Source organism: Xiphias gladius, chromosome 14, assembly GCF_016859285.1.
Source record: "Xiphias gladius isolate SHS-SW01 ecotype Sanya breed wild chromosome 14, ASM1685928v1, whole genome shotgun sequence".
Lineage (NCBI taxonomy): Eukaryota > Metazoa > Chordata > Actinopteri > Istiophoriformes > Xiphiidae > Xiphias > Xiphias gladius.
Genome location: NC_053413.1, coordinates 14552146 through 14572177, shown reverse-complemented (window position 1 = coordinate 14572177; position 20032 = coordinate 14552146). Strand labels below are relative to the sequence as shown.

Sequence of the window (20032 nt, the reverse complement as noted above, 5' to 3'; positions counted from 1 at the left end):
AACAGACTAAACTGTCCATGTTTTTTCGGTGCCACAGGTTCTGCGTCCTGGTTCGCGTTACGAGGTGTCTGTCAGAGGTGTCAGGAAAGGAAACGAGAGCGGATCCATTTCCACAGAATTTACGACCGGTGAGGTCTGACAGCAAGCAGATGTAGTGATAGTGGTGTTTGTGATCCTGTGCCTGCCTCTGGGAATAGAACAACTAATGACATATGGCCTAATGCATACCCAACTGTTTATCTTTATTGGATATGGTAGTGAAAATCTGTTCAAGGTGATGTTTTGCTCCCATAAAGTTTGTGCAGAAGAGAGCGCATTATTTGTGGAAACATCATCCTGATTTGTTTTGAGTGCAAACAACAACTTAATCAAATGACACTTTCAACTGCATCTAGAGTAAAATGTATGCATATGGTACCAAAATATCTACTTCAAATGAAGTAAAATATGCAGGAAATTGCTAACATAACATATGATAACAAATGGACATATGTAGCAACTGATGATGATCTGCTGTACTTTATATCTCTTACATACAGATTAAGTCTAGTAAATGACAGTTTAATACGAACCATATCTGTGTCTGATGCTGTTTAAACTGCTGATGTTTGCTTGTTCACAATCCCTGAGAATTGGTCTCAGTTTCCCCAACATTGTCAGCTTTATCGTTCTTCTCAGAGATCGACGCCCCCAAGAACTTGCGGCTCGTGTCTAAGACCTCCACCTCCCTCGAACTTGAATGGGATAACAGTGAGGCTGAGGTAATTAGTCATGGGCTCAGTAACATTTGCGGTTTATTTTCACGACAACACAACCAAGTTTAGTCATTTTGATGTTTCAGTTTTGTATCTTCCTTTGATTTGTAAAACTATCTGTATTCTGATGCAGTAAAACACACATGGTTTGCCCTGATGCTCTCAATAGTTCCAAAACTGATAGAAGGTTTGAAAGCAATATCAGTGTTGGAAAGTACGTCACTAAGTACATTTACTCAGGTATTGGACTTAAGTAAAGTTTTAAGGTAGTTGTACTTTACTTAATTATTTCAGTTTCATAGTATTTTTCACTTCTACTCCACTGTATATTTGAGGAAAAGTACTTTTTACTCCACCACATTTATTTGACACCTTTCTTTTACTTTGCAGAAGATTTTACATACAAAATGTAGGATTATCTTACTGTAGGAAATATTATGTAATAATTTAATAAAAAACTGGTTGCTTACCATGCTAACCCTCCCAAAATAAGAATCTCTCATTCTTAGAAAACTTATTTTTAAATAAATGTAGTGGAGTGAATGTTAATTATGTTCTTTTTGTTAAATAACCTCCCTAAAGCAGGTTTTAATTCCTCCCGTTTTTCTAAACTCTGTCTTGTTCTCTTGAGCACACTTTCGTCACAAACAGGGGGGGGTCTGCATTTGTCAGCTTGGTAAATCCCAATGAGGCCAAAGACCTCACTGGGTGCAAGTGATCACTGAATGTTTTACTTTGAATTAGAATGTAGTAAGTCATGTTATTTCACTCAGTAGTCACAGTGATATTTCTAGGGCTCGCTAACTACACACCCCGACTTATGAAGCCAGTCTGTTACCACTATAAATGTATTCATCATCATGACTCTGCACAGTGTTGACAAAGAGCCAAATATCATACTGGGCTTATGCAAAATCAACCATTTATTCCATCAGCCATCAGCAATGCAGGGTAGAAGTTGAAGCTGTTTTGGCTGTGAAAATATTTTCCCAAATGCTACCTTCAGTTTTCTGTTGTAACTGTTTAAATATGTATGTTTAAACGTAGGTGGAAGGCTACCAGGTGGTGTACAGCACTTTAGCAGGAGATCAGTATGATAAAGTCATTGTGCCACGAAATGAAGGAGCCACCACTAAGACCACTCTCACAGGTGAGTGAAGAGGAGTGATGTGCTGCTCTTCTTACATTAGTTTGTTTTGCGGTCACACAGTGCATCTAATGTGTACTTAAAAATCTGGGAGGTGAGTGTGTGTTTTACATGGCAGGATTATCTCCAGAGCTAACACTTGGCAGATGGGCTACTGATTGTATCTGTAGAAATGCTTCTTATCCTGTGGGCATATTGAAAAGCTGTCAGAAAGGAGGGGTCAGCTGGGATGTTTTTTCTGAAAGGCCACAGTGCTGGAAAAGGGCACGGCCGGCATAAGAACAGCAGAAAAAGGTCCTTGAGTTATTCTCTTCGGCCATTTTCAATCAATGCTCTCTCCACTCTCATTGCCTCTCTGTCACTCTCGTTTTCTCTCTTCCCCCACTCTCTCTTCTAGTAATCTCTGTCACTCTCGCTCATTTCTCATTGCTCATCTTATCATCTCTATTTCTGTAGTTTGAGAAGCTCACTGTGGACGTACTGAATTGATTTTAAACTCATCAATTATGCGGCAGGCAAAAAAAAAGTGGGTTTCTTCACAAATCATACTGGTGAACATGTAAATTTGTGAATTTGCCAAGACCTCATCTCCGATGTAGAGCTAATGAAAAACTACATCTAATTGACATGCACATTGTGTGAGGAGGAGAGTGTGAACAGGGTCTGTGAGATGTGTCTTCTTGCTATATTGTGTGTTCAATTAGTTACCGGTTCTCCCTTTTTCTCTGTGCCTCAGACCTGCTGCCAGGCACAGAGTACGGCATCGGCATCTCCGCCATGAAAGGTAGCAACCAGAGTACACCGGCAACAACGAACGCCAGGACTAGTGAGTGAATTGCTGTTTACACTCCGCTGTAAAAAGCCAGTGATCCCCTCTTGCATTTAAGACACCCTAAGTGAACCACAGAAGCGTTGTACTGGAAATCTCAGCATCAACAGCAGGCTAGTGGGCCCATTTGTTATCATACATGTAATTGACAGTTCGTGCAGTGGGTCAGTGCTCCTGTTCCAAGCATTAAAAGCCATTTTAGTGAAATTAAGCAAATCAGATTTTGGCAAGACTTATGCTTTTTTAGGGAGGTGTGCAGCTGTTTTACTTTGTTGGCTTGGGTCAAAGTTCCCATTACAGCATTTTAAAGCTGTAATAATGCATACCATTTCGCTAATGGCCCTCTCTTTACCCCAGTATCTGATCGGCTGCTTGAATTTTTATTGTGTTTTGAGTTGTTTGGCTGAAAGGAAAAAAGACCCCATTTAACCTTCTCTTTGAAATTTTAGCTTCACTAATCTTTCCCATCACATTGACTGTTGAGCACATCTTTCCTACAGTTGCAGTTATTTTAATGGTATGAAGATATTTTGCACTTTGCAAAATTATGCCTCCATTGGCCTTACGAGCAAGCTCTTTCTACCCCACTATTTTGTGTACACTCTTTGAATTTGCACTTAATCTATCACATCTTTCTCAAATAGCTTTAAATAATATGACAACGCCTCCCGTTTGCCCAGCACACAGCTGTGCTTATGTTACTATAAGTGTGAGCTGCTGAAAGCTGAAAACATCATTTCCAGTAAAGTGGTTTTACTTGATGTTCTTTCTGTCTTTTGTTCCTTAAAAAAAACTACATTTGACAAGGAGCTGTAAAAACATTAAAGGTTCTGGCAAACATTGTAGCTGAAGGTTAGACAAGAATTAAACATTGGTGATTCACTGGGAAAGTTGGGTCATTACTGCAGGAAATAAAATGACAAACATAAGAACACGACAGATACAAAAGGTTTGAAATACGGAATGTAGAAACATCAGTTTAATACAAAGGTCCTTTTGGAAATGAACTTTCTGGAAGCAAACTGTTGAATTTTAATCAGTAGAGATTTTTCTTTATGTCAGAGCTGCACCAAAGAAAAAGATATACAATAGATAAGAATACAAAAGAATCTATGAATGATTAATGAATGTAATGATCGCTAGCAATCGTTGTGATTCTGTTAATGTTTAAGCAGATCTCTTAAATTTTGCCGAAATAAAACGTGAATCAATGCATGTTTCCATCAACTCAGGGTACGCGAGAAAATTGGATGTGAAATGCAACAATGCAACAATGCATGAATACTTTGTGTACAGCAGAAGATGATACTGCGACATGAAGGTATATTAGAAAAATCTGGTTCATCTGCCTTTATCGAATTTTCTCTCCTTGAACATGCCACTTTTTCTACGTCAGCTAAACATTAACACTTTTATGCAATATTTCATCTTTTTTTATGCATGGTACAACAATAAGAAACATAGGCTTTGAGACAATACAGCAACAACAGAAAACAACATAGCACATAACCTGAGATTGTAGACATCAATAGACAAATAGTCTGTTAATTACATATAGAGCATGAGGCTTGGTCTACTTTACACAGTAATGATTTGTTGAGGTGGCCCAACCAAAGGGAGGGCATAATAAATAAGTAATTCATAAATAAATAAAGGAATAATTTGAATTGCAAAATTGAATTTAAAAAAAAAAAAAATCAGCTTTTCTCCAAATATCTGTTATTTTGGCTCAGGTTTTTGTGTTGTTTTTATGTTTGAAAATATTTTCACACTTAAAAGTGTCTTGAATGACAGGTGCACATTGGGAAAAAGAGCCATAAAGGTAAATATCAAAAGGTAATGTCCCACGCACTTGTGCCTCATTTACAGGACATTTGTCACATCAGAGGAGGAAGGCCTCTGAAATGTCACACAACATCTTAAACTGTCATCAGTAACTCGCCCTGCCAGTGTGCAACCGCTCAGGTGCATTCTCCTGGGTGACAGTTAATATGCTCATGCAGCAGTCTGCCTTAATGCCGGGGTCGGTGCTTTGCATTTTGGCTGAAAATCTGTCAGAGTGACTGTGCTTTTAGTGAAGCCATGGTTCTCCTCTGTTAGGTCTGGATGTGCCCACGGATTTAACTGTGACAGCCTCCACAGACAACACCATCACTCTGGTGTGGGGCATGGTCCAGGGCCCCATCGACCACTACAAGGTCACCTACACATCCTCCTCTGGCGTCACTACTGAGGTAAAGAATTGGAACTTTTTATACATAATAGAAGATACAACAGAGCACATATATTTTTGATTGCAGGTGTGTACTGCACACAGATGTATCTACTCTCGTCCTTAAAGGGACCGACAAGGTTGTGACCTTCTATTGTGAAGTGGTCTTAAAGTGTAGAGAAATCCGATTAAATGCAGTATATGTTCGACTGCTTCTTCTTGTTCCAGCTGACAGTGCCTAAAGATGTAACCACCACCACCCTGACAGACCTTGACCCCGGGACTGAGTACACCATCACTGTAGCAGCAAGAAGAGGAAGACAGCAGAGTACTGCAGCTACCATAGATGCCTTCACAGGTAGAGGCAACACTCAGATTGTATACTAAAAAAAACCTAATAGTGAGACTTCTGCACAAATGAGATTGTTGTACTTTAATAGGAAGCATCCATAAAACATCAGTTTATTTAAGAGGTACGTCTAAGGAAGAAATGACGATCAAATGGGAGCAGGGGTGAGATCATTTCCTGTGACATATCAGCAATCCTCTCTTACATTTCTCTATGCTACAGATGATATAAACTTTTCTAAAGATTATCAAGGTTGCAGTGCAGTTTTCTCAGTTCACTCCACTCAATTACCAAACAAAACTCAAATAAAATTCACTCCTGAGTGTTTCCTCTGCTCAGATAAAGACATGAAAGATCACCCCATTACTGCAGAAAGCTAGACAGCAGTTTGAACAACGGCGGTGCTTGATGAAGTTGAATGGTGAATATAATGAACTGAAGTGTGTTAGCAGGTAAGGCACACTAAAAGAAAATGGCAGACCTTAAAAGACTTTGAAGAAGCAATTAGCAGAGGTAAATTAGTCAAGTCAGTTAATGAGCTTGTTCCAAGTGTTCCCTAATTGCACCTCTGTTTTGCATCTAAATGTATTTATCTTTCTGTTTCTTCTGATCCCTTTTCAGCAAGACATTCTCTCAGTTTTCCTGTCACACTCGCTGCTGTCTGCTTGCGTTGCTCGATGTTACCTGTTTCTCTGAGAATTTCAATCACAACTTATTTTTCTTCTTCCAGACTTTTGTCTATCCATCCCCCTATTTGTCTGAATGCCTGTCAATCTGTTATTTTCACAGAAACTTTGATGTGATTTTCAGTCGCACAAACGATGGTGTCAAAATGATGGGCATGTGCTTACCTTCTGTCAGATTTGTCATTCGTTTCTTCACCACTCTAATCATCATCAACTCTTTTCTTCCTCACCGTGACCACCGTCATAACCATCATCGTCATCATTGAAAAGATCATCATCTTATTCATCATCTTTTTTTATCTGTGGTTTGCCTCAGCAGCATCACTCTAACCATCTGGAGAGGAGAGATGAGAGAATGATAAAATGACAGATCAACAGAATCAGAGGAAAAATAATTACGTGTCATCTTCTCATCCACAGTTCACTTGGCCATATTGGCAACATTTGTCTTTGTGTACTCAAGTGAACTCAGCATAAGGAAAAAACCTGGTGAATAATAAGTAGTTACCTGGAAACCGCTCAGATATGTATTCATTTATTTATCATTGCAGTCATATTGTTGCACAACATTAATCAGAGAGCAAAAAAGGACCACATGTATTCATTTACATATATTTCTTATGGATTCATTTTTTTGTTTATTCATTTAGGCATTCATTCTTATTCTTTTCCAAGCTTTTTAAGATATATATAATGTAGAGAAAATATTTCCATAAGGGGAAATGTACTTTATTTTCATTATTTACAGTGTATACTTGTGAAAAGTTCAGGCCTTTTTTGTCATATCCCTTCCATTAAAATTTATGGAGCAATTTAGTATTGTAATTTTGGAAGAGGCTGATATATTATTACTTTTATTCCCTAGATTTAGTTTCAGTCCCTTCATTTCCCATAATGCAACCAGTATAACATACTGAAAATGCAACCAAATACAGAAAATACAACACAGAGGCGCACCGTAGGGTCAACAGTAGATATATGGAATAATATCTGAATCATGCAATCAGAATTTTTAAAGAAAAAAAAATAATTTACATGAATGGGCGACTTAAGTAACTTCATAAGTCACCATGGCAAAAACAAGCGTGTCCCAGCTCCCAGTTCATCACTCGTTTGTGTCCCCAGGAAACATTCCCATTGTTGTCTGTGCTGCTTGCAGCATTTCGGTATTTGGTTGGGTTTGCACTTGGTAAAGACATTTTCTGAGATTGCTTGTGTTTTGTTAAGTAGCAGTGCATTGAGCTCTCAAGGCTAAAGCACTTTCAGCATTTTTTTTTTTTTTTTTTTTTTAGACTTTAGACTTTAGAAAGATTCTCCAGAACTATTGCAGACATTATACAACCTCTTTCTAAGGCTGAGTAGCACTTCTCATGACTAGTAGACTGACCTTTATCTATGAAAGTCCCCTCTTTTAACAAATTATCAACATCTTCTGTACTATGAAACCCAAAAGTGACATTACTGTAAGACCTACGGATTGTGACAGTTATCATCACAAAACACCCACGTCACTTCCCTGTGGTCGTTTTTTTGCTGCATCTTACTGGCTTTTAAATCATTAACAACTCTGCAAAAGACTTGTCACTATCATCTTGATCAAGGACGACAACTTCATCATAACCACCACCACCACCACCATGGCCATCACATTACACCAACAATTACTCCTTCCTCTGCAAAATGTAGTCCATATTTCCATATATCCTTTCTCTCTATAAAGCAATCATTTGGAGTTTTTGACTGCTCTTGGTGCTGTGGTGCATTGTTTGGATGAGTGTGTCCTTGTGTTGTTTGTATAACAACTTCTACCAGCTTTGCGCACAAGGACACACATGTACGCCACTAGCATGGAGGTTACACGATACAGATTTCTGCTGACTGCACAGGGCAGTAATGCAGTAAATTGGTAAAGGATAATAAATGGCAGTGATTAGCCAGTAAAAGAAGAGGCCAGTGTAAACAATGCAGGTTTCAAGTGATGACTGATTACAGAGAAAACTCCACAGGCTGACTTTCATCTGGATAAATCAGAAAAGGAGTAAGTCAATGTCACAGCATCTTACCTGCTATTTATACATCAACACATGGCTACTTAAATTCAATCCTCTTGCATTTGTTACTGTGTCAGCTGCTGCACTGGTTCATATTCATTACATCTCCTGTCCAGGTCATAAATTTTGATAACAGCATCTGCTATCATCATCATTTCTCCATTTTCTTATTGTGAACAGTCCCATCACATCTTCATCTTTATGGCAGATAATCTCATTAGTTTCTCTTTTTTTTTTGAATGACCAATTAAATCATTACTTCCACATGATTGTGGTCTGTTCTGTCTCTCACCTGCCCCATCAAGATTGAACCCAAGGCTACTTTTCTCAACTGTATTATTAACGATCTATTACACCATCAAGGACTGCTTCCATCCATCACTGAATTGCTTGTCTGTCATCTCCATAATGATGTCAGACGTTTTCTTGTCTTCACTGTTTCGGACTTGTTACCTGTCCTCGAAAACTCGCCAATGACCTTTGGACCCTCCGCTCCTCCAGGAATCAGACCCGTAACCCACCTCTACTTGTCAGAGGTGACTTCAGACTCAGTGTCAGTGGCGTGGAGCGCACCAGCACCGCCTGCTGACCTCTTCATCCTGAGCTACAGCTCTTCTGACGGGACTGACACCTCTAAGGTGACGCTGGACGGCTCCAAGACGAGGTCACTGGTCCAGGGGTTGCTGCCGTCCACTCATTACACCATCAGTCTAATCACAATTCAGGGGGATGTTACCTCTGAGCCTATAACAGCATCACTCACTACAGGTGAGCTGCTTGATTTCATGGAAAAGTGGCGTCTTAGGTTTGACACAGGTGAGGACAGATAAACATGAGCAGCATAGTGAAGGTCTGTGGCTTTGTATGAGGTCTGTCTAAACAGTTATGCATCCTTGCTTCATACGGTTTTTCTATGCATGGCCAGCACACATGGATTTTTCTTTACATGTGAACTTATAATGAGATCAAGTTTAGGGCTGCAACCAACAGTTTTTTACCTTATCAATTAATGTCAAGATTGAGGGTTTGGTTAATTGTTTGGTCTATAGTAATGTCAGAAAATAGGGAAAAATGTCCATCAAAATGTTACAAATTTGAAGTGATGTCGTAAAATTGCTTGTTTTGCCCAACCAACACTCCAAAACCAATAGGTATGCAATGTATTACCACTTAACACAAAAAAGCAGCTGCTCCTCACATCTGAGAGGCTGTAACTAGGAAAGGTTTGGTATTTTTTGCTAGTAAAATAACTTCAGGTATTAATCAGTTATCAAAACAGTTGGTGATTATTTTTCTAGTGACCAACTAACCAATTAATTGACTAATCCTTTCCACATTTATGAATGGGTTGCACCGTTGGGGTTTATTCAGACAGGTGGCTCTGGAATGTCCTTGAGTCGCATTTAGGAGTATGGAGAAAAACTGAGGTTAGGGATGGAAAGAAAGGATTTTTTGGAAGGAAAGTGGTGTGAGGTAAATTGAGAAAGGGAAGAGGAGGAAAACCTGTTTAAGAAATGGAAATACAAAGTAATATTAAATTAAATATGTATTTGCAAAAATGCTGTTTTGAGCATTTCATTTGCATGGAGCCACAGCAGCATGAGTTTTGTAATTAGAGGTATGCCTTGAAGGTTTTTTTTTCCCCTTTACCAGACTTACAGACACAGTACCAAAGATCGTAGCTTTGTTTTGTTCTTCTGTGGTATCAGATGGCTGAGTTTTGCCACATACTGTATGTATACAATTTAAATCAATGGCCAGCCTGAATAATGATCTAGTGTCTATCCTAACCTGAAATACACTAATTTAACATTGGGGAATATTTGAGAAACGGCACTCGACTAAAGAGAAGGGCATAGAGAGGGAGAAATGAGAGAGACAGGAAGGACGGGTGCAATGTGAGGGCTCAAATTGTTATTGTAAAATTTTGTGTAGGAGCAGGAGTCTGCTTCCATCCATACAGCTGAATTGAATCTTTTTAGTCTTCCATTTCTTTTATCTCCTCTCAGAGTTTCTCTATCATTCCTCTCTATTTCTTTTAATGAAAATGTTTTATTTCCAACTGCGCTGCAAAGATCCTTCACACCTTTCTCCTTCTTTTTTAATATATTATAGAGTATTACTGTTTAATTTTTCATTAACTGGCTTATTGTGTGAAAGATTTCTTTTGATTACAAGTGCGCTATACTCATCTGGGAAGAAGATGAATGGGAAAGAGGCACAGTATTATAACCTGCCTGAGAAATAGATAATGGGCAAAACAGAAAAGAGAATTTCCGTTTATTTTTTCTAGAAACAGGGACAAAAGAAAAATAGTCAAGGGGGAAAATAAGAGAGGGAAGAGAAATAGTGAAAAGACAGAAGTCAGCATTGAACAATAGAGATGCATCAGTGCCAGAGACACCTGCATGCTGTCATCGGATTTTTGTGCCAGGTTCATATAAAACCTTGGCATCTCTCTCTCTCTCTCTTTTTACATTCACCCACACATGATGATAAGCAGATTTTGAGGATGAAATTGGACGGGGATTTTGAGGCAGATGCAGAGTATTTCTTGCACCTGTCTTTAGACTGTGGTAATTTCAGTGTCCTCCTTTGATCTCGTATGTTTGAATGTGAGCGCTGATGAGAAACTGCACACCGGCTTTCCTTGTGCTCGCTTGGGTTTACATTTAATGTATTTGCAACATGTGAAACTTGCTGATTTCCTACAAGTTGTAGCCACAGTTATAGTTGGCAAGTTGGTTCATATTGCTGTGACCGTCAGCTGTGGTCAGTGTAAAGGGAGTTCCAATGTAATTCATCATGAGGGCAACATTCATTTATTATCTGACAAAGTGCAAATTGAATTGAGATCTTTTACAGGAGTACAGTCAACAGCAGTAGAAAGCTTCATTGGAAAATATAATTCTTCAGCCATTATTCTTGGGTGCCACCTTGGCCAAAGCAAACACAATTAGTAAGATATGCATGAATGAATAATCACAACTAATATAAATGCTACTGTATTTCATACAAGTGGAATTTTTCAAAGCCAAGAGTTATGAACTGACCCCTGTGCTTGTGAATAAAGGCCGTTATTCTATTAAATATAATATATATTATAAAGAAGGAAAGAGAGAATGGAGTAGTTGATTTACAAGTTTCTCCCCTTGTCCATTACAAGAGATGGAAATGATCTCTCAATCTCTTCCTCCTTTTTTTTTTGTCTTTTTCTCTCCCTTTCTCTAACTCTCTTTATCCTTCTATTTGTTCCTCTAATAGTGAAGGCCCTGCCATGAGTTTAATTGTTTGCTCACATTGTTTTCCCCATAACCTTTTCTGTGGCAGCTCTAGCTTCTCAGGAGACACATAAACAAACTGTCAGCTGGTGGGGTGGTTTCCTCAGTGTAAACCCTACTGGGCCTCAATGCTATTTCTACCCATAGTTCTTTTAGCTTTGTGCAGCTTGTTGTTTTCTGGAATACTTTCTAATGGTGTGTTTTAAATACAAATTTGCATTCAAAATGCATGTGCCTCAAAAGACCAAGGACAGGTGTGTTTATGTAAATGTAATGAGGAGGAGATTAAAAATGAACCGAACAATGATTGCTGAAATACTTGGGCTTTCAAGGGCACTGTTTTTTTTTTTTTAGATGTTTATGTAAATTCCTGAATTTACTTACTAATATACCACTTAATGCACTCCTATTGTACTTCTGGGATCAGAAGAATCTCATCAGTTAACCATGAGACTTACTGATAGGACTGTCCTTTTCAGTCTCCCATGTTGTCTACTATCGACCATTTTGACCTAACGTTAACATTTTCTCCCCCACCGCCCCCTTCAAGGCATGGACCCACCAAAAGAGATGACGGTGTCAGATGTGACCGAGGACGCAGTGACTGTCTCCTGGATCAAACCACTGGCTCCGTTTGAATACTATAAGTTGTCCTACCAGTCAGCCAGAGGTAGCGTATATTTTGCATACTGTAAGGTGTGTCTTCATTGCATTTTAATAACAAGGCACAAAGCTTTTCCTTGTTACAGTTAAATGAACATGGCATTTGCTGTAAAGGGTTTCTCTGTTGTAAGATATTTTGTAGCAGAGCACCCTGTTACACACCCCATTTTACCCAATTAATTATATCATTTTATCAGTGAAATTTAATTGCTTTTTTAATTAAAATTCTGCAATGATTAAATATTTTCTCTGGGATGCATAACGCACATCAGTTGGCTGAGCAGTATACCCTGTACATGTAAAAGTGTAAGATGAGAGTGACATCAACAGCTCTGATGATCTGATGTTGGTCTCTTTGGTGTCCCCTGCAGGTCGTGTGGACAGCGTGGTGATTGACAGCGATGTGACCAACTACACCTTGTCCAGTCTGTTTCCTGCTACAGAATACGAGATCAGTCTCAACGCTGTCAGAGGGAGTCAGGAGAGCAAAGTGGTCAGCACCTCCTTCTTCACAGGTGGGAGCTAATAATGAGGCATTATTAGGACTTTGCCTTAGCCAATCAGAAGCCATCATTTTCAGACCCTGCGGTTGCCTTTGCCAGGTTCAATTTTTGGTCCTTGTTTTTTATGAAGATATAAGAATTATCTCAACTTAAGGGTTGATATTTAAATCAACTTACAATGACCTGTGATTTTTTTGGCCATTTTTCTCCTGCCATGTTTCATGGATGTAGCTAGGCAGCTATAGAGAAAAATTACGTAACCACCTGCAAAGCTCAGATAGGTGATATTGCCTACTGGTGGCGGAAATGGCCATCAGTAGGCATATCACCGGACCCATACCAACACTGTCTTGAGCTCAACTAAAAATAATAGCAGCATAAGAACATACATGTATGTATCATATAGAACAAATATGGTAACAGAAAGCTAGCAAAGTATTAAACACAACAATGCACAAGTAAGAAATACAGATATAAAAAATAAATTATTAAAACATAAATCAAAATTTTGAGGAGTAACATTTGTGGCTCTGTTTTTTTAATTAAAATGATTTTTTTCATTAAAACTATTGCACAGGAAAAAACCATGCTGCATTGCAAAGATAGAAAAATAGAATTGATTATTTTCATTTTTGATAGTCTCCGGTTAATTTTCTGATGATCGACTAATTGTTGCAGCTCTAAACTGAAGACGCTTTGGTTAGAAGCGCTTTTTTCTGTTCACAGCAGGTGCATCGAGGAGGTTGCCCACTTAGGGTTTCCTAGTTTGATTCCTTGCTGTAACCACGGCCCCTGAAAGGCTAAGGCACCCATTGTATGTACACGTTTCGTGTTCTGTAATGTTCTGCTCTTGTAAAATAGGAGGCTGCGCTGTATTAAAACCACATTCCTCACTCCTTCGACTACAACTCTCTGATAAATGGTCCCGCTGTGAGAATGGGCGACACAGGGACAAAATGGTTACCATGTAAAAAGAAATGAAGAATTCCTCTTCCTCTGCTACTTTCAGATCAGTTGTTCTTTCCACAACAATCACAGCTCCACATCAGGGGATTTGTACTAATGAGAGCAAAACACACACACAGACACGCGCGCACACACACACACACACACACACGCACACGCACGCACACACACACACACACACACACACACACACACACACACACACACACACACACACACACACACACACACACACACACAAACGTCAGATAAAATCTTAAGGGCACAGCTTACATTGCAAGAGGTGCAGTCTTTGCTGCTGCAATAGATGAAACTGTCCATTCCATGACCCAGTAATTGTTAACCTACATCCAATTCCATCTCTCTCTCCATTGTCTGCTTTCATCCCTTGCTTCTCTTATTATCCCTTTTCCTCATTTTGGTATTGTTAATCCTCTCTTTGTCTACCCCACTCTTTCTCTTTCTACTCTTCTCTATCCTCCATCTTTCTGTCCTCTTTCTGTTTCCTCTCTGCTTCATCCCTCTTTTCTTTAATGTTCCTTCCATGTGTCTCTCTCACCGTCTTCCCAATTTATCATTATAAGTAAGAACTCTCCAGCTCTCTTGCTTATAGACTCTTAACTTAGTACAGTATTTTAAGTTAGGAAAACATAAAACCTCACTTGTAAGCACACACTCGCAATCAATGTACGAGACACCGTTCTTCTCTCTGAAAAATTTCCACCAACCTAGGATTAACACACTCTCCCAGTCCTGTATGCATAATCTTAAATGTGATTGTGTGCGCGCGCGCGCGCGTGTGTGAGAGGAATACGCGAGGGAGCTGAGAAGAGCACAGTTCAGGAGAGAGAAGAGGAGAGCCGAAGGTGTGTTTGCATGGCAATGAGACCTGATTCACCAGGAGCCGCCAGGTTCAAGAATCGAGTGAGAAAGAAGAAGCTAAATCTCTTTCGCTCACTCTCACGTCTCTGTCTTGCTCTCTCTTTATTATCAGCTCCCTTCTCTAACAGTCCCAGTGTACTTACAATGAGCAGAGCCATCGGGGATGTAATAGCCTGAAAAGAACATAACTCCAAAGTCAAGCTTGTTAGAAATGGTAAATAACATTTTCCTCACCACGCACAATGCCCAACTAGGGACATTTTAATACCACTTTCAACAACAATACACGAACAGGGGATTGGAGGAGTAATCCAACATTGCCTGGCCGAGTATGTAATCACTTGAATAGCTACTTACTTCAATTCTGTAATCAATTATTGTCAGAGGGGATGAAAAAGCAGGGAGCCATATTTAACTTTGCCAACACAGCAGGTACAGCTAATCTAAGACAAATTTGGGGGTGCTGACTAAATGGACCGTGCGAAGGCCTGTTTAAGGGCTAATGAAGGTGCTCATTAGCAAAGTGTCAGGACCCCTAGTAAAGTATCAATCTTATCAAAACTGAAGGCTGGAGAAAGTCTATTAAAGTCCTCGCTGCCGTTCCAGTTTTTTTTTCCCACCAGATATCTCAAAAGACGACAGAATGGATGTTTTGTTAAAATATCCTATAATATCATAAAATCACAATTAACACTGAAAGACCAAAAGATAAATGTTTCAGGGAACCAACACAGATTAAGTATAACTTAAAAGAAACATAGGGCTAGAGGACATGTTGCCAGGCAGAGGGAATGGCAAAACAAAAGATGGAAAATAGAGACTGAGAGGAGATTATTAAGAGAGTTGAAAAAAAAAAAAGAACATGGTTTTCATTTTTGAAAACCTTTTTCTCCTTGTCAGAATACTGCTAGGCTTGTTGGATTGGACTTGTCTTTGTTGTGCAGCAGCATGCAGATTTAAGGTTAGCATTCCCTTTTACATTTGGCACAGTCTCAGCACGACATGTCTGCTTCAGTGCTGCAAGAGATCGCTTGCATTATAGTCAATTACGGGAGCAACACTGGTCATTTTAGCCAGGTGGTCCATTATTTTTCAGTCACACTTAATAAAAAGGCACAGAATATAGTAGTTATTAACAGGCAGGGAACAAATCTGTGACCAAGGGCCAATTATATTATAGCTAACAAGTAGTTCATGAATAACTCTGAACAAAGGATTCAGGGCTCCAGACTGTGACCAAAAGTGGTTGCATATCTGACCATTTTTTGGAGTCTGATGATGAAACAAACCATTTAGCTGTTAATGTGTGCCAAAGATGAAGCAGTCTATAACTGATTATTTTTTTAAAAACAAAGAGAGAGTAGAGAGATAGAAGGAGGCTGGTGGAGAGGGAGAGCCAACGAGAGGTCCTGACTCAGACACAACTGATGATGAGAAATGCAGGCTGCAGGGAGAGTGAAGGTGCAGGCAGGGAGAGACTGAGCCTGAGCCAGTGAAGAAGAAAAAGGACTAATTTAAACCACAATGGCTGATGCAGTACCTGTGGTTGCGGTACAAGGGGAATGCTGTGCTGTGTGTGTATTGTCGCTAATGTGGCCCGTCCAACTCTAAACTTGTTACCGTGTCAACACAGTTTAAGCTTGAAACTTTGAAGTTGTGCAGCAACAGTAAGAAACACAAAACCTGCAGGGGCCGATGCATCGCTGAGCCCCTCCCCACTACTTTTCAGTGGTTAGATGAGAGAAATTTCTCACTGGAGGAGAATGAAATGGTCATCAAGCTCAACACTCTACATTGCCTATTACATAAAGGAAGAGTAAGTTCCGTTCACCGAAAAAAAAAAAAAAAGGGGGGTGCGAACAAAACGTGCTGGTGCGACCGACTGAAAGTTGGTTGCATCAGTGCTAACAGTGGAAAAGTTAGTCTGGAGCCCGGGGCTTATAATAATGTTAAGTACATGTGCCTGCAGAGTGCACACTCAGAGAAAATCATCTTAATCTCTCAAGAGCAGACTACTATGTTACTGTTATACTAATGATTACTCCCTGTGAATCTGTGTAATGACTGTTAATGAATACTTCAGGTTCAGGTGCTGAATGGCACAAAACAAATAACTCATCTTTACCTGCTGATTGAGTGTACTGATTGGTCATGTCTCACTTCAAATAAATGTATCGGCAAGCATATTTACTATTGTTGCTAATACATTAATACTACATATTTATTATGTGGTCTGCCCCATATGACTATTAGTATTATGCCACAAGCACATCAAGTGCAGCTCTGGGGTTAATGTGGTTAACCTGCTTTTTTTTTTTTTTTTGTACAGTGAGGCAGTGCAGCTCCTTCAGTAATGAGAGGGGATGCAGAGATAGACTGGGGAGTAAATCAGCCCAGTTTGTCTTACTGACTGTACTGCCCGCCACAGTCTGCTCTGGAGAATTACCACAGACACAGCACAAAGCAGACTTACCTCATGGCCAACCAATACAGCTGTGATGTTCCTGAAATCCCATGCTCAACACCAAACAAATAGTCAGTTTTTTCCTGAAGTTTTTTCCAACGTATTATTCAGACATTTAATAGCACACCAACCATAAAACATAAAATGTCCCATCACTACAACATCCCCATGCCCAACTGTCCCCGATAAAATCAAGGGCAGAATCAAAGCTGCCAGCAGGCTTATAAACTATATCAACATTTATTTAATGAGTCAGCCAAACTATAAAGTGTTGACTGTTACCTCGTATATGTGTATTGAACATTGGGGTCTGTACATAGGGAGAACCGCTCTCTACCTTTTCAGTTTCAAAAAGGGTTGCTTCTCCTTAGGGTTCGCAGACAAACAGTGACGAGTCTGTCGGTCACTAAGCAGTTGTGCGTTAGCTGACTGCACTTGTCATAATAATCAAGCTAATAAGTTAGCAGCGGAGTACTGGCCAACAGCTAAAGCTAGCAGAGAGCAAATAATGAAATCAATCAGTTGTACTCAGGATCATAGAATCGGGATCTTTTAGCAAACAATAGCTCAGCGGCTAAAGGAGAGGCTGAGAGCTTTCAGCATGATTAGTTAGATGAGACCTGATGCCTTCAGCTTTAATTGTCAGATGTTACTTACCAGGTGTTTGTCATTATTACCCTAAGTAGACAACTTCATAACAGTCACCACTAAATATTAATAAACTTTTTGAATATAAAGATTAGAATAAAAATAGTCATTTTACATATCACAACAGTTACGCTATTATCACTAAATGTGAGCTACAGATTGAAATATTTGTTGTATCACAGTTAAACCCTGGTGAAACAAAGGGTTATATTTTTGATCCACATTATTTAATGATTTCCCAAAAAATTGTCTTTTGTTTAGAGTAATCACAAATGAGGCTAAGTTATACAAGTGTCTCTCAAATAATATGTCTAATATCAATTCTCATGTCATTGCAATATTATTAGGAGCACTCACCTGGTGTATAGTTACCAACTAGAAAAGTACAACTGGGCCCATTTGACCCTCTCTCAGACAACCCTGGCTCAAACATTGCACTAAGCTTTAGACACACTTCGCTACAAAACTCTGAATCCATTTTTCCCCTGTCTCCAGGTCCTACACCTTTTAGAACAATGTGGAAGGATTATACCAGTCTTTGTGCATGCTTTATTATGTTAGTGACACTTGGTGTTGTGACTTTCTCCGTAGTCAGTACTGAGTTGTGTTACTGTTCTGTGGGAACAGCAGGTTTTTACTGGAGGAGGATGCTAAATTGACGTGATCATTTTCTCAGTTTCCATGCTTTCCTGTATTCGTGGATAGATTTTGGCAGTATAGCATGCGAATGCATTGCTTTTTGGCAGCTGAAACTCAAGGTTTAATTATTCAGTGATTCCCATCATCATATAACTACACCACAGCCTCAAACTGTAGTCACATAGCAGCCTTTGTTCCTTTTTTTCAAAGCTTTTGTCTTGTCCTAAATCCAAGCATGATGTTAAGCACTGGAGCTTGACTTTCAGATACAGATCCAAGTGCGAGCGTGATGTAGTTCGCTCGAGTCTGTGATTCACCGGTGCAATCGGGAGATGGAGAGTGATGATTGGATTATCACAAGCCCTGATGAAGGAAGATGACCTGTTTCTGTGTTTCTGTGCCTCTGTTGTTCTTTTTTGGCCATCTTTACTCCATCTCCATTGCCAATCTAATTGACTCGGCAAGCCTCCATTAAATTCACTTAAAACCTTTTTACAATTAAAGTAATGATTTTAATCAGGTTTGTTCATCTATTGCAGTGAAAAGAAAGACTCTAACTCACTTCGATGTGCTAATAAGCACAATTCTTTTTTTATTCTGATTAGGGCAGGGCAATATTAATTAGCTCATCTGGGCAGAGTTTCGGAGTACATGCAGGGTTTTGTTTTCTCCTGCCACACTCTCTGCCGTGCCAAAAGGAGAAACTGCCTGAGGGGAAATTGGGGTTGAAACACTGAGGTTAAAGGTATAATTAAATTCAAACTCAATTTTGGCATGTCCAGCAGTCTGAGAATGAAATTAGGAAGAGGGTGGAGAAACGGTAGGCTCAGGAGAATATGTGAGAATTTCTACTCCCTATTTGACTGCATAATTTCTCTTTGATGTCTTGGAATCAAAATGGCAAAGAGAGTCATTATAATTATAACTCAGATGCGGGTTGAATAATGGTTTTCCATTGAAAATTGTTTAGGTGTAATTGATATTTTAGGTCTCTTTGCAATTATATTACAATCCACTAGTTACAAAATGACTTTCTGTTTGCATTTGGCAGCAAATATGACAGTTCTATAGGTTGTGTGCAAATTATTGGGAGAGTATTTCAAAATACCTGAGATGAGAAGTCCTGCAGCACCCAGAAGCCAAGGGCTCTTGTTATGCAGTGAACCGTTCCAACTTTTATTATTATTAGTAGTAGACCTGAAGCGATTAGTTTGAGTCAGTTTTCAGGCAAAAATGTCAAACCCTTTCCAGTTCCAGCTTCTTAAATATGAACGTTTGCTGCTCTTCCCTATTTTGTGTCATTGTACATTGAACATATTTGAGTTTCAGAGTGTTGGTCAGATAAAAGACATTTGAGCACTTTGACTTATCAGTATTTTCTTTCATAGTTAAAACCATTAATTGATTTTTTTTAGTGATGTATATTGAACATGTCTTAGTATGTGTCCTGCAGTGAGTGGACCTTAGTCGTGTAGGGAGTGATCCCCAGCTGTCATATTATGTGTATGTTACTGAAAAATTCCTCAGAAATATCTTGTAAACTGATCTCTTTAAACAAGACTGTTATTAGTTTGTTTTGTTTTGTTTTTTAAATACGTCAGGCTTATATTAAACTCATGTTTGTATTATAACACTAGCGATGGACATGCCAGCTGAGTTGACAGCCCTCAACATCACTCCACAAGGAGCCCTGTTGAGGTGGAATCCTCCTCTGTCCAGTGTCGACAACTATGTGCTGACCCTCACACACAACCAGGGTAAGTTGTCAGAACTGTCTTTCATTTGCTGTTTTTTAGACAATGAATAGAAGGATGGATTAACCATCAACAGTGGGCCAGAATTACATTACTTCAATGTTCTTTGATGTCTTAATTTCTGGGATGCCAGGTGACTACTGAACAGTTTTTCAATTCACTTCCCCACTGTAGTGTATTCTTCTTACGCTGGCTACCAGGAT

General features: G+C 39.3%; 1 protein-coding gene across 1 annotated transcript in view; it reads left to right on the top strand.

Annotated features, from left to right (window-relative positions):
- tnr (tenascin R (restrictin, janusin)) overlaps nucleotides 1–20032 on the top strand; it is a 169472-nt gene that overhangs the window by 117928 nt on the left and 31512 nt on the right. The window contains exons 15-24 of the mRNA XM_040143972.1: nucleotides 38–128; nucleotides 679–761; nucleotides 1803–1905; nucleotides 2639–2728; nucleotides 4832–4965; nucleotides 5172–5301; nucleotides 8531–8797; nucleotides 11861–11980; nucleotides 12345–12488; nucleotides 19713–19832. Of these exons, the coding sequence (XP_039999906.1) occupies nucleotides 38–128; nucleotides 679–761; nucleotides 1803–1905; nucleotides 2639–2728; nucleotides 4832–4965; nucleotides 5172–5301; nucleotides 8531–8797; nucleotides 11861–11980; nucleotides 12345–12488; nucleotides 19713–19832 (1282 nt within the window). The remainder of the gene's footprint in view (nucleotides 1–37; nucleotides 129–678; nucleotides 762–1802; nucleotides 1906–2638; nucleotides 2729–4831; nucleotides 4966–5171; nucleotides 5302–8530; nucleotides 8798–11860; nucleotides 11981–12344; nucleotides 12489–19712; nucleotides 19833–20032) is intronic.